Source organism: Lynx canadensis, chromosome A3, assembly GCF_007474595.2.
Source record: "Lynx canadensis isolate LIC74 chromosome A3, mLynCan4.pri.v2, whole genome shotgun sequence".
Lineage (NCBI taxonomy): Eukaryota > Metazoa > Chordata > Mammalia > Carnivora > Felidae > Lynx > Lynx canadensis.
In genome coordinates this window covers 114457989-114472705 of record NC_044305.1, presented here as the reverse complement: position 1 = coordinate 114472705, position 14717 = coordinate 114457989, and the positions used below count along the sequence as shown (strand labels likewise).

Below are 14717 nucleotides of genomic sequence, written 5' to 3'. Positions count from 1 at the left end.
TTAATTAAAGAAATGTAATTGATTTTATGGCATTTGCTTTCTAATCAATGCTGAAAAAAATGCATCCCTGTAGGGAAGGATCCTTTCCTTTGGGGCCTCTGGAGTAAAGGAAAAGAAAGACCATGAAAAAGGCACACCCTGTGGATGCTTACTCCTCTGGAGGCTCCCATCCCCCCACTGGCCTCACCAAACTTGGATGCTACCGTGCACTTCTCAGCACAACTCTATCTCTTTCTCACAAGTGTCACTGCTGTACAGACTTAAAACCATCTTTATGAGGTGAGTGAACAGAAACATAATTAAATTATTGTGAGGTACAACCATATGGCTTGTGTTTAAAGAAATTAAACATCTTCCCTTATGAAAAAGGAGCTCTAAGAAGAGCTTATTCTCTCTCCCAGAAGGATTCTTTCCCTGGGAGGATAAGGAAGGGATCAGACTTATGCAAACTGAAGACAAGAGAAAGGAAAGAATCCCACCCTGTCAGGAGAGGCTCCCTCTCCCAAGGCCCTTTCCCTGACTTCATCGCCCACCTTCCCCTGCCCCTACCCCTGCTTCTCCTACATAACTGCCCACCTCCTCCACTTTCTGTGTTCTCCTCCTGCTCTCAGCCAGCCTGCCACGTGGGAGAGGGTACTGGACATCCCTTACCTAGCCTCTGACTTCACTGAGCAAAGCCAAACCCTGAACTTAACAAAGATTAAGACAAAAGGAACTAAACACAGGTTAGTACATATTTAACCTTCCTCAACAGTGCATTTCATTCACCCACATCCCAAGCTATGGCTGGTGGGAAGAAATGGGACATGATACAAATAACATAGAACCTTTTAAAATCACAGCTTAATGGACGAACAGAGAGAATGAGTAAATCTCTTACTTAAAAATAAATCCACTCAGTGGCTATTAAATCATCCAAGCACCCACATCACCATCTGGTACCATTCCTCTTTCTTTTATCATGGGATAGTGGAGATGCTATAAAACAATCAGCAGCCTTTTCTAGAAGGTTTTGCTTAGCATTTATTGTTACCCTAGCTTATTTGCCATGCCTGGACCTCGGCCCACAGCCTATTAGAGAATCAAAAGGCCAGGCAAGAAAGGAAATGACTCTTCATGAGTTCATTCCTTCATGTGCCAAGAGCTTTATCTTTTGATTCGTGGTGAGATTACCATAAGGTTACCACAAAAAGTCAAGACAGCTATTAAAAAACTGCAAGGCAGTAAAATCATAGGCTTATTTATTTGTTCCTGAAAGGGTTAGACCACCTAAATCACTATTTAATTGCAAATTTCTCATTAGAGGTCTTTTTTTCTCCCCCTTTTGAATACAGTAAAGCCAGTGCTGCTCCTTCTGGAGGTAAGCATTGGGGGTAAGGGCAATTTGGGACTGGAAACCCTTCCCAGAACACAAATGCCATCTCTACTCACCATGATCTCTACCACACCTTCATTTTATGAAACAGGTTCATGATAATGCATAGCCTGATCCTCTCCACAGAGTGCGGGTAACAGATTCCACAAAATAGATGTGACAATTGGTAGATTCTGAACTGTAGCACCACACTGAAGCTCTGGCTGTTTTTCTCCTGCATGAGTTCCTCAGAAATCTAAATGGTAGCCCCTAAAGGACAAGAATCATGTCTAACTCAACAATATCCTCCCACCCCTTACCATTTTTTTGTATTTTAAATACTTAATAAATGATTGCAGATTATGTTCAGGCCTTAAATTCTATGTAGAGCCTATCTATGTGGGCTCTCCTGGGTCTCTCTTACAAAAGCCTGCTATGCCCTAAGAAGAAAGACAAACTTTTGTTTTTAAGTTTATTTATTTTGAGAGAGACAGAGGTAGCACGAGTGGGGGAAGGACAGAGAGAGAGGGAGAGAGAACCCCAAGTAGGCTCTGAGATGCCAGCCCAGAGCCCGACCCAGGGCTCGAACTCAAAACCGTGAGATCGAGACCTGAGCCAAAACCAAGAGTCCAGACGCTTAACCAACTGAGCCACCCACGTGCCCAAAGAAAGACAAACTTCTGATTCTTTCTTTTTTTTTTTTTTCAACGTTTATTTATTTTTGGGACAGAGAGAGACAGAGCATGAAAGGGGGAGGGGCAGAGAGAGAGGGAGACACAGAATCGGAAACAGGCTCCAGGCTCTGAGCCATCAGCCCAGAGCCTGACGCGGGGCTGGAACTCACGGACCGCGAGATCGTGACCTGGCTGAAGTCGGACGCTTAACCGACTGCGCCACCCAGGCGCCCCCAAACTTCTGATTCTTAAAGGGGCAAGACAGGATGGCTGCTCTGACCAGCTACGTGACCTTGGAAGGCATTTTAACACTGCAGGTCTCAGTGTCTCCATCTATTATGTGAATGGGGCAGAACTAGCTCATGTCTTAAATGTGCTTTGGCTCTTTCATTCTGAAAACAAACAGAACACTACAACATCTCCCACAAGGTCAGGAGGAAAACGTTCCCTCCATGAAAGTTTCAGCAAGAGCAAGACAGAATATTTCGTTAGCTAAGCCACAGGCATATTTTAACCTCTTGTTTCAAAAACCACTCCATAGAATCCTACACTAACCATATTTTTGTTGCACTCTAGTTTTAGGAGAAAAGGGAATACATTTAAGGATGAACATACCCTCCCTTCAGACTTTTATTGTACTCCATCTGCATACATATTCTAGCCCTACACAGAGAAAACGAGTTGAAAACAATGGCCCTAGAACACTGAGAGCACTTCAGTTTTAAAACTAGAGTTAAGATTACGTGAAGTTTAATCCACATTATATTTAAATTAAGAAAGTCCACATTAGGGACACCTGGCTGGGGCTGATATGATAGATTGTAGGACTCTTGATCTCGTGGTCTTAGGTTTAAGCCCCACGTTGGGTGTAAAGATTACTAACAAATAAACTAAAAAAAGAAAAGTCGACGATCACGTTAACTTGAAATGACAATAGGGTATTTAAAATTTCCAAATATGTAAGTTACCTTATTAAATCAGGGTTGGCCTAAAAATTCTAGAGAGCACCCTCTTGTGGCAAAAAATGCAATTGCTGAATGACAGTTTTATCCAGAGATGGACCTACCAGGCAAAGAGCAGCTGCCATTCATCAAGCACTTATTGCAGTTCAAGGACCAGCCCAGATATTTTATATGGCAATAAAATAAAAGTTTTAATAAAGGCAGTTTTCAATGTCATGGAGAGAACTGGAAGTCTTTTGTTTCACGGAGCCCAAGCTACACCTTAAGGTTTACTTCACTGAGAATGTCTCCCCCACCTGTGTATTCTTGAACATGAGGGGTATCATCTAGCCTTAGCACATTCTCCAGCACCTTTCCTGCACCTTCTTGGAGTACTGAGCTGTGCCTGAGACACACTGTTAAGTTATATTTCTCTTTTGTTTTCAACTCAGAGACCCTTATTTCAAGTTGACAAAATGAAGACAGAAGAGCAAAAAGGAAGCAATACTTTTAAAAAAAAAAAAAAAAGGAAGAAAACAAAAGCAAACAAGAACAACAAAAAAAAAACCCCACAGGTCAACACCTTATAAAAATCTCTATGAGCCCAGGGATCTTTCAATTCAAACAAAATTACTTAGCATCCGTGATTTGAGAGGCATTTAATAAACAGAAAAACACTTATATGATTACAATTTATATTCTTCAGTAATATATATCATTCTTAGATCTTCTGAGCATCCTATGTTTCTTATATAGCGAATTTCTGTACTTAGTACCTCGTGTGATAAACCTAGTGTTCATTTCTCAAAAGGGCTTGCTAAATATTACCAACACTTGCCACAAACCTGGACCTGAGGGGACAAATATTTTTGTACATTCTGATTATGAATGTTCAGCCCTTCCCTAGAGAGCCCGATGTCAAGTTCCCATGCTAGGTGACCCCTCCACCGAGGTTGCAAATTCTAATGCCTACTAGCTGATCAGTCCCCATTCTTAGTGGGCTTCATGATCTCAGATCCTCCAACTTTTTAAAGGCAATTGAAAGGTACAGACCTAACTTTGAAATTTTGGAAACTTCAAATGTTGAAAAAAAGGAAGTCAAACTATGTGTGAAGCCCTGTCTGAGCCAAACAAAACAGGCTTTCTGCCCAGTTGCGTCCCTCTGGTTCAGAGGCAGAGGTTCAGCATCTGCCCTCAGGGATTCTGAGGACTGCTGTTCAGTCTGCCCCCAGGAAATGCCTTCCTGATCAGATCCCGAGGACTGCAGTGAAGAAATCCCAGAAGAGGAGAGCTGCTGAGTGCTTCTGATATGCTTCAGTGTCACTGCAATTGTCTTCAGGCAAGCCATGTATGATCTTATCCAGTCAATTCCTTTCTTTAACATTCTCTCATTACTTGGATATTTCCACAGGTTTCAGAGAATACCAGAGTTGACAATGTCTACTATAAAACACTTTTTTTTAATTCTCTCAGGAGCCAACCAGAGTCATGTCTTTCTCTTTGTGGTCATGAAAAGCCGTCCTTCAATAAAACCCACACCAGTTTTGGGGATATCTCCAACAGGGATCATGGAATCTTTCAGAAGATAGGGGCACTGAGATAATATACAAATTTGAAATGGGGTCAGTGCATCGTTGCATCTTTAGCAAGATGAAGAGAGCCTCCTCTATTAAAAGTCCATCTCACATCTTTCATAATTAACTAAGGAAAAGGAAAGTGTGACTGAGTTTCCATTTGGGAGTAGATTTGCTCAGGATCCATGCAGCTTCAGATTTTCAATATCTGCTAATTTGTATGGGTATAGAATATGCACCTTTAATAAAGTCTATAAGCAATGCCCTCAACTGGGAACCTCTCTGACTACAGAGATGTCTTACATTGATGTAGAGTAGGTATTCAGCCACACATACTCAGATAACCCAAAGAAAAAAATATAGGGAAGTTCTATACTTTCTAGGAGGAATAGCTAAGAAGCAGATAGATGCCTCTGTGTGGAAAAGAGCCTTGTCGAAGCTTCAAAAGGAGATCAGGAAAGAGACGCTCTGGGACAGTGGAATACACACTAAGTACCCACCTCACAGGATCTCCAGGACAGCTGTTGGAATGCAAGAAGCCTACTATTATGTATATGCACAGTGCAGCTTTAAAAGTTACAGGTTCAGCAGCCTGATGGTACTCGACAGTCATGTGGGAGCTCTGTTCCTTTTTATTTGGTTTCTTTAAAAGATGAATGGAATGAGGGCTTTCCGAGATTTGGGGTAGTCCTCAAACATCTTGAGGTAGAACCTAAAAGACAAGAAAGGATAATTATAATAAGCAGTGGTCAACAGTGGAGGTTCGCTGGGTCTGAAATCCTTATGACTAATCAACCTACAGTTATTCAGGGCCTGACTCTTCCACACGGCCATTTGTCCATCTTCTTTCTCCCTCCTGCACCCTCTTCTGTACATGTTGAAGCTTCTTGTGTTGGGAAATAAAAAGTAACAGCCAGAGGACAGTGGTGATGGTTGCACAACATTATGGATGTACTTTAAGACGACTGAATGGTACATTTAAAATGGCTAAAATGGTAAATTTTATGTTATGTGTATTTTGCCACAATAAAAAAAAAAGTATAAGCCAGAAAGAATTGCTCAATGGATTCAACCGGGAAATAAGGAACCAAAGACCCCAAAGACAATGGGCAAGGTTACTCCTTGAGACCTGGTAATGTTCCCAGGCGAATATCCCCTCATGAGGCCTGGGAATGCCAAGAAAATGTTATCTTGTGTTATGGGCTGAATTGTGTCCCCCAGAATAGATGCTTGAAGCCTTAACCCCCTACCGGGAAATAGGGCCATTGCAGATATAATTTATTAAGGTAAGATGAGATCATACTGGAGTAGGGAAGGCCCTTAATCCAGTATGACTGAAATGGAGAAGAGACACCATGACAGAGACAGGCAGGAAAGGAGGCCATGTGGGGACAGAGGCAGAGGTTAGGAATGGAGCTGTGTAAACCATGGGACACCTCGGACGGCAGGTGCAACCAGAAGCCGGAAAGAGGCAGGGAGGGATTCTCTCTTAGAGCCTTCAGAGAGAATATGACCCTACATCCACTTTGATTTCAGACTTCTGCCTCCAGAACCACAAGGAAATAAATATCTATTGTTTTAAGACACTCAGTTTGCGGCCATCTGTTTCGGCAACCCTGAAAGATTAACAGAAGTTGTGAAATGGCTTTCTCCTTCAGTGACCAGTCTGTCCTCCTAGCTAACTGAAGCTGGTAGTTCTCAGGTTATAGTCAAGATGATGCACTCTGTTAAAGTGCCTTAATTTGAACTGGGGACACCCAGTAATAATATCCGACGAGAGGTGGCAGGTTTCCGGTGCTATGACTATGCCCTCTGGGCCTCCCTCTGGAGCAGTCTGACCTAACAGGACAGGGCCACACTTAGGAATTTGTTGGGGCACCAGCTGGAAACCTCTGGTGGAAATGCTGTCCTTCCCCTGACCAGCTCCACTGAGACCACTTCTCAGGGCTCCTCGAACTGCTGGCTGATGCCCTCTCTGCCCTCTCCCTCTCCACCTCTGGTGGTGAGCAGACTCTGCCTCAAGAGAGGAAGGGTGCTCTGTAGCCTGTCCCCACCAAGTCTAGGAGGTGGCTGGCACGGGTCATGAGGACAGCTACTGTTTTATTCATTTCTGACAGGTCTGCGTAAATTCCACTCCAAGGAAAAGAACCCATTCTTGGTTTAACCTTCTAAACTATGAAATTAATCATTAGCCCAACTAAAACACCTAGGCAGGAGCCTAAGGGTCCCCCAGATCCTGGTCCCAAGGCTATTCTCCCCTTGGCTATCGCTCTCTCTCTCTCTCTCTTTCTCTCTCTCTGTCTCCAGCCACAAACGTCGTTTTATTTTTTTTTAATTTAAAAAAAAAAATTTATGTTAATTTATTTTTGACAGAGAGACAGAGCATGCGCGGGGGAGGGGCAGAGAGAGCAGGAGACACAGAATCCGAAACAGGCTCCAGGTTCTGAGCTGTCAGCACAGAGCCCGACATGGGGCACGAACTCACAGACCACGAGATCATGACCTGAGCCGAAGTCGGACGCTCAACCGACTGACCCACCCAGGTGCCCCTATTTTTTTTAATTTTTAAATTTTATTTAAATCCAAGTTAGTTAACATATAGTATAATAATGATTTCAGCAGAATTTAGTGATTCATCACTTACATATGACACCCAGTGCTCATTCCAACAAATGCCCTTCTTAACAAATGCCATTTTAGAGAAAGGATCTGAAATTCAAGTTCAAAGCCTGGTAACAACTTAGCATGTTACCTTCCTTCCCCCTGCAGTGAGACATTTAGTCAATGCTTTGGTCCCCACCCCATCCGAGGTGCAGGGTTTGGGAGGGAGGTGGAAGTTAGTAAAGCTTAAGGCTAGCCCTACAGAGAAAAGTTTCCAAACCCATACAATTCCTCAGGTGAGGGGACAGTCCTGAAATCATACCACATAAGCACTCACTTACCCTGCCTTCCCAGGAAGCCAGCAATGACCTTGGCTATGACTTATGGAGGGAGGAGGTAGAGGGAAAGGGAAGTACCCATACCCAAGTAAGCCCAAATATTGCACAGATTCCAAGAAAATAATCCTGGAGTTTCCAAGGCTCTTTGATTACCTGGACTGTTAGCACCAAGCCTAGAATTAAAGAAAGTAGCCCCACAAGACCTGGGGCCAGGCTGTCCCTTGGTGGGACTGTATCCTGGCTGTCCCTCAGAATTACCTGTGAGGCTGCGGAAAGTTCCGCCCACAGAACACACTTAGAAATGTGGCAGAAGTGAAGTGAACTGAAGCAGAGAAACGGAAGTGAGTTGAACTGAAGCACTCCTTGTGCCTCTTGACCCTTCCCTATAGCCCACTGCCACCCAGTATCCAACCACCAGCAGGTGAGCCTGCTAGGAGGGCACAGAGCTGCCTAACATATGAGGACACAAGGTGCTTCTCCCTGGGAAGCCTTCTTCATCAAGGCGTTAGGTGGCTCCCCAAGTCACTCCCCAATGGGTTTAGTTTTCCTCATAGAAAAAAAAAATTTTTTTTACAACACTGTCATCCGGCTAAATTCCAAGTTCAGTGAAAGCCCAGGAAGTCAGAATTTACCAGTCCAGAAAACTGTATCAATTTTACCTTATACAAACACATGTCTTAGTTTCTACATCTATCTGACTCCCAGGGCTGAAAGCCTGTTTAGAGAAGAAAGCTACTTGGATGCTGCCACCCTGAGTGCAAAGTTTACCTATGGTGGTGAAAAGCTCGCAGCCCAAGGAAACAAAGTGAGAAAAAGGCAAATGCAAGCGCTGGGAGTGACCACGTGGCCAGGGCATAGCCGATCCATTCAATGATCTCACCAAGGAAATTGGCTCCAGAAACGTAGGTAAACAAGCCACCTGCATGCAGAAGAAAGAAAGAATCATCGGAACTGGATCATTGCCACATTAAAACCGCTCCTCCTATGTAGAAATACAAAGGGGAGCTACGATGGACAAGGGGCTGAGGACTTCCGTATGGTCACTGCAGTCTAGGGCAGTTTTCTTGGGGACAAGGGAAAACAAAGTGACGCAGCCTGTTGTTCTCGGAACATCCCAGAATCATGAGGAGTGGCAGCAACTTCTTGACAGGCTCCAGCCAGTCTCTAGCAACGGCTGCACCACTGGCTCCCAGACAGGACGCAGAAGAGGGGCAGGAGGTGTGGGGTTTGTTTCGTTCTATTAAGTAATGTTTCCAGGCCACCTCTCACCTTCTCCCTTCTCCCGCGGACACCCACACTGCTGCCAGCATATTTCACGCTGGCACTCAGACAAAATGCAACAACACACAGTGTGACAAGAACAAAAACCTGAGCTGATGCCAGAAGTAGATTTGGGGACCGCGCCCCCAGCCCCCCGCCGCCGCGAGGTGTGCTTCTGCTGATTTTCAAGGTTTACTTTTCTATCCAACCATGTATGTCTGATATCAAAACTATAAATAGAAACCAACACATTTCCAATGACAGTAAATATATCCACTTTCTGCCCCACACTAAACTGGGAAACTCACCAAAAACTAGTCGTTTTCTTTCCACAATTCTATAAAGAATATTTTGTTGTTTTCTTTTTTTTTTTAAGTTTATTTATTTTGAGAAAGAGGGAGAGAGAGCACACATGTCTGTGTGGGAGGGGCAGAGAGATAGGGAGAGAGAGAATCTCAAGCAGGCTCCCCACTGTCAGCCTGTAGCCTGATGCCGGGCTGGAACTCACCAACCCAGGGATCATGACCTGAGCCAAACTTAAGAGTCTGATGCTTAACCAGCTGAGCCACCCAGACGCCCCAAGAATATTTTGTTTTCAAATCATTCTCTAACATACCTTAAAGTTGGAAACTAACTTCGACAATGGAGCTTTTAAGAGCATTCTTTGCTCTTCGTTTGGTTAGTGAGTGAATATTTAAAATCCCACAGCCCCTTAAATTTATCTTCCTTAAAGATGACACTGCCTCAGCAGTTCCAGACCTGTGATTTTCCAGACCCTGGGAGGAACCACTGTCCTACTGCAAAGGGTCTATAAATTGCCTGTGAATGCAGCAAATGGTATTTATCAATGTATGGCATTATTTTTGTTTTATGTAGATACCATTAGGATGTCAGCAACATTTAAATTTTTAAAAATGAATATTAATACCATATTGTAACTTAGGAAAATTTAGGTTCCATTTACATCAAAAAGGATGGGAGCCATCCTTTTTAGGTTAAAGGAGGTTAAACCTATATAAGTACCACCTAAAATATCCAAGGATTACTTGGACTGGTTCACTCTCAGCTGCTTATGTTTGTCAACCTCACACCCTGATTTCTTGGGAACAGTTAGGGTTTCAAATATCCTGTGACTTTATATCTGAGAATGCATTTGTAGTTGCAAGACCTCCCATCCTAATTTGTGATTAATTATGGCTCTCCACACCTTTAAGAAAATACAAGTGGTAGGAAATATACCCCTGACTACTCACTAGACAAATCTAGGTCAACTGGAAAAGACAAGTCATACAGTATTCATCTTTATCTGCTGACTCAGGAAGGACCAACACTCTGTGTACACATGATGCTTAACTTTTTGCGTTAACCTGACTGGGCCATAAGGTGCCTAGATATTTGGTTAAACACTATTTCTGGGTATGTCCATGAGAGCGTTCCTGGAAGAGATTAATGTTTGAATCTATACACTGACTGAAGCAGATTTCCCTCCCTGATGAGGGTGGGCCTCACCAAATCCACTGAAGGCCTGAATGGAACAAAAAGGCCGAGTAAGGGAAAATTCACTCTCTCTGCCTGACTGTCTTTAAGCTGGGATGTTAGTCTTTTCCTGCACTCAGATTGGAATTTACACCACCAGCTTTCCTGGGTCTCCAACATGCACGTAACAGATCATAGGACTTCTCAGCTTCCATAATCAATTCCATAATCAATTCCTCAGAATAAATTTCTCTCTCTCTCTCTCTCTCTCTCTCTCTCTCTCTCTATATATATATATATATATATATATATATATATCTGTATCCGTATCTGTATCTGTATCCTAGTGGTTCTGTGTCTCTAGAGAAGCCTAACCCAGCACATGTAATCGTACCTATTGTAACTAGGTGGTAGCCTATTTCCACCTTGCCCCCAGCCTTGCACTACCCCACCTTTAGGGTGTTATGATCTCACACCTTCCTGAGGATGCCTCTGCCTTTCTTGAACTTCCAGGTTTAGATAAAAAACACAAATGTGTTGTGGGGTGGGAGGGGATGTCAGAGGCAAATGGAGATATAGTGTGTCATTTGTGCCGTCACTTCCCCCCCCCCCCCCACTCCATTTGCTGTTCATAGCATAATCCCTGGGAAAGGCTCCCAAGGAAGAGTAGAAATCTGGAGGGCAGGAAAGACATTACCTTGTGGAATCCTATAGATGACTTCTCCAGGCTTCCTGAGCTGGCGCAGTATACAGTCGCTATGAATGTTGATCCCCATTCCCAAAATAAATAAGAAGATACCTTAGCAAAGAAGACAGAAGGAAGAAGTTAAAAATGTATCCTGATTTTGGTGTTTTTCTCACAAGCTAAGTTTTTTTTTTCTTCCTAAAAATGGAGACAAGGACATTCAATTTCAAATTCTGAGGATGCTACAAAGAATGTCAAAGGGTGGCCAATTAGTCATGGTCCCAAATTTAGTGGAGAGGCCACATTGTTTCATAGAACTGTGTCATATGATAGAGGCAGGTGGCAGAGAAGAAAAAGGGAGGCAACACCATCGGCCAATACTTGAATGAATGAATGAATGAATAGCAAGCTTTTGACTCATTCACAAATAATTAAATTGTGATTGGCAAACTCAACAAGTAATTCCAAATCCCCTTCCTTTGCCTTCCCACACTATAGAGGCTGGAAGTCTGAAAAGTGGTCATGTGACCTATTTCTGCCACAAGGATGTAAAGGGAAGTGAATGTTCTGGGTGTTTCCTTGGAAATGTTTTGCTTTTCTGATTAAAGGGCAGATGGAACAGCACCTCTTCTGTCACCCTCCTCATTCATTGCCAGATGTGATGCCTCGAGTTATAACAACTGTCTTGCAGTCATGGAGTGAATATCATGAGGACCACATACAAACATGTTAAGAACAGTGGAAAAGAAAGTATAGAAAGTTCCTGGGATCTTAATGACATCTGTAAGCAATTGAAGGGATGCAGAAGTCACCTGCCTTTGAACATTCTTGCTATGTAAGAAATATAAATTCTTGATTATTTAAGTCATTATGAACTGGTTTTCTGTGACTCAATGCTCAGAGCATTCCTCATTGATACATCCATTCACATGAAAGTAACATGAGCTGGACTGGGGAGACTGGCACCTAGTAAACTGGTTTCCACCAGTGTCAATCACACACACACACACACACACACACACACACACACACTTGTTCCCCATACATTGGTTCAGAAAGAGCCCTGGTCTGAGGTGAGGAGAGCCAGGATCAGGGATGCTAGGTCTTACACCCCAATGGGCACCATTACAACCCAGAAACACTCTATTTTTCCACCCAGATGCCCAACCTCACCTCTCAACAATGCGTATTTGTACCGATCAAAACACATGAGGCAAAAAGCAAGAACACTTGAATTCAAAACAGTCAGATCTACTCTCACCTCATTTAGTGTGATATGAAATACGATATGATATGATTTTCAGTCTTGTCTAGTCGAAAGATCATTGGCCGTGGTATGGCATCAAATGGTGACTACACTTATCTTGGTGATCTCTGAATAATGTATAGAATTGCTGAAGCACCATGTTGTGCATCTGAAACTAATATAACATTGTATGTCAACTATACTCCGATAATAATTTTTTTTTTAGTTATTGGCCTGGAAGAAAAGGAAACTGGGGAGAGACACCAATGGCAAGACGTTGAGAGAAGGAGGGGAGATAGCATGCACAGCAGTGGACAAAGCAGGAACCTTGGACTCAGAGTCTGTGCTGTGTGTCCTTGGGCAAGTCACTGACCTTCTCTCAGCCTCCATTTTGTCATCTGTAAAATGGAGATTCTAACAGTACCTATTTCACAAGGATGGTACAAGACTCACTTATGTGTTCATTCATTCATCTATTCATTCACTTATTCATTCAACTACTATTTACTGTTACTATGTACCAAGCACTGTCCTAAACATCAGGGATACAGTAGTGAGAAAACAGTCGAGGTGTCTGTTCTCATGGAGCTTACATTTTAGTGGAAGGAAACAAATGAATTCAAATAATTAAAATTGTTTTAATTATATAATGTCACACCAAAGCAGAAGATCATAGGATCATGAGATAGAGAATGAGCTGGGGAGGGGAAGTGGTGTCTCTACTTTAGATGAGGCGGAAAATCTTTTCTGAAGATTTGGTATTTGTCCTGTGATTTGAATAATGAGAACACACAGAACTGAGGGACAGCAATCTAGTATAGGGATTAGGTGCAAAGGCCCTGAGGCTAGAATAGGTTTACCGTGACTAAGAAGTAGAAACTTTGCAGTTGAAACTTTAAGATAGAGGGAAAAGTGAGAAAATGTGGACTGGATGATAATTAAAAAAAACACAGTAAGCATTATATACCTTGGTGAGGAGTTTGGATTTTTAAGTGCAAGAGAAAGCCAGTGTCAGGTTTTAAGAGGGAAAAATAGGAACTTATTTCTGTTTATTAATATTACAAAAGAAATAAATATGTGGAATACTACATGTGAATTTGTAAAAATAAGAAAATCAAGACACCTTATTCCCACCACCCAGAAATTACCACCGTTAAACACTTTAGTGCGTATCCTTCCAGATTTTCATCTTGTGTAGTATCTAGGCCAGATTTCAATTTCCCCAGGAAGAAGCAAAATGCTCCTTATAGCTGGGTTGAGCAAACCAAAGTCCAACACAGGACCATATCTTGTAGTTGGTCATTATCTCTTTTAAGACCATTTTGACCTCTACCTTTTTAAAACATTTTTTCAGGGCACTGACTTCTTGAAAAGACTGGACTCTTGTACCTCAGAATGCTCCCCTTTCTAGATAAGACTGGCTCATTTTCTCATGGTGCCATTCAGCTTACTTCTTCATTTGCCTTATTTCCTGTAAACTGGCGTAAGTCATTTTCCTGTGTGGTTATGTTACCAGCTTGATGTATAGTTAGGTACATTTATTTGTTTGTTCCCAATTTTAAGGAACTTTTTCCATTTAGATTTTTTTAAGTTTTCTTTAAATTTATTTTTTAAAATTCAAGTTAGTTAATATACAGTGTGGTATTGGTTTCAGGAGTAGAACCCAATGATTCATCACTTCCATGTAACACCCAATGCTCATCCCAACAAGTGACCTCCTTGATACGTATCATAGATTTTTTTTAAGTTTTATTTAAGTAATCTCTACACCCCACATGGGGCTCAAACCCACAACCCCGAGATCAAGAGTTACTTGCTCCCTGGACCGAACCAGTCAGGTGCCCCCACTTAGATTTTTTTTTTTTTACCTAAGTTATGAAGTTTTGTGATTCAAAGGACACAACCATATCAAAAGAGAAGCTCTGCCCACCATCCCATTCTCTTTCCCTGAAAATCTATGTGTCACCTTTTTAGTTTTTATCAATCTGATACTCCCTTTTCCAGTTTTATACACACACACACACACACACACACACACACTTCCCTCCCACCATTTTTACATGACAAGTAGCATACTATATATACTGTTCACACTTGATTTTTATATAACCACATATTCTGGAGACATCTTACAGGAGCACACAAAGACCTTCCTTGTTTTTGTTTTATTTTGTTTGTTTGTGTCTGTGGCTCCAGAACACTCCATTGTGTGTGTGTATCGGCATTCATATAACTAATCCTCCAGTCATTTGTGTTTTCTTTTTACTTCTCTTTCTTTTTTTTTTTTTTGAGAGAGAGAGAGAGAGAGAGAGAGAGCACAGAGCAGAGGAAAAGGGCAGAGGGAGACAGAGACAGAGACACTTAAAGTAGGCTCCATGCTCAGTGCAGAGCCTGATGCAAGGCTCAATCCCGTGACCCTGGGATCATGACCTGACCCTAAATCAAGAGTCAGACACTCAACCAACTGAGGCACCCAGGTGCTCCCGGTCATTTGTGGTTTCAAATGTTGACTCTGACTGCTGTGTGCTAAAGGGGCTATTGAAGGCTAGTACCAGTGGTAGGAAGCTT

At 42.5% G+C, this 14717-nt stretch overlaps 1 protein-coding gene across 1 annotated transcript in view; it reads right to left on the bottom strand.

Moving 5' to 3' along the window:
• Positions 1 to 3613: 3613 nt before the first annotated feature.
• The window catches only part of SRD5A2 (steroid 5 alpha-reductase 2), a 41948-nt gene continuing 30844 nt past the window's right edge, over positions 3614 to 14717 (bottom strand). The window contains exons 3-5 of the mRNA XM_030311357.1: positions 10916 to 11017; positions 8251 to 8401; positions 3614 to 5255 (exon numbers count right to left, since the gene is read on the bottom strand). Coding sequence (XP_030167217.1) covers positions 5189 to 5255; positions 8251 to 8401; positions 10916 to 11017 — 320 coding nt within the window. The 3' untranslated portion in view covers positions 3614 to 5188. The remainder of the gene's footprint in view (positions 5256 to 8250; positions 8402 to 10915; positions 11018 to 14717) is intronic.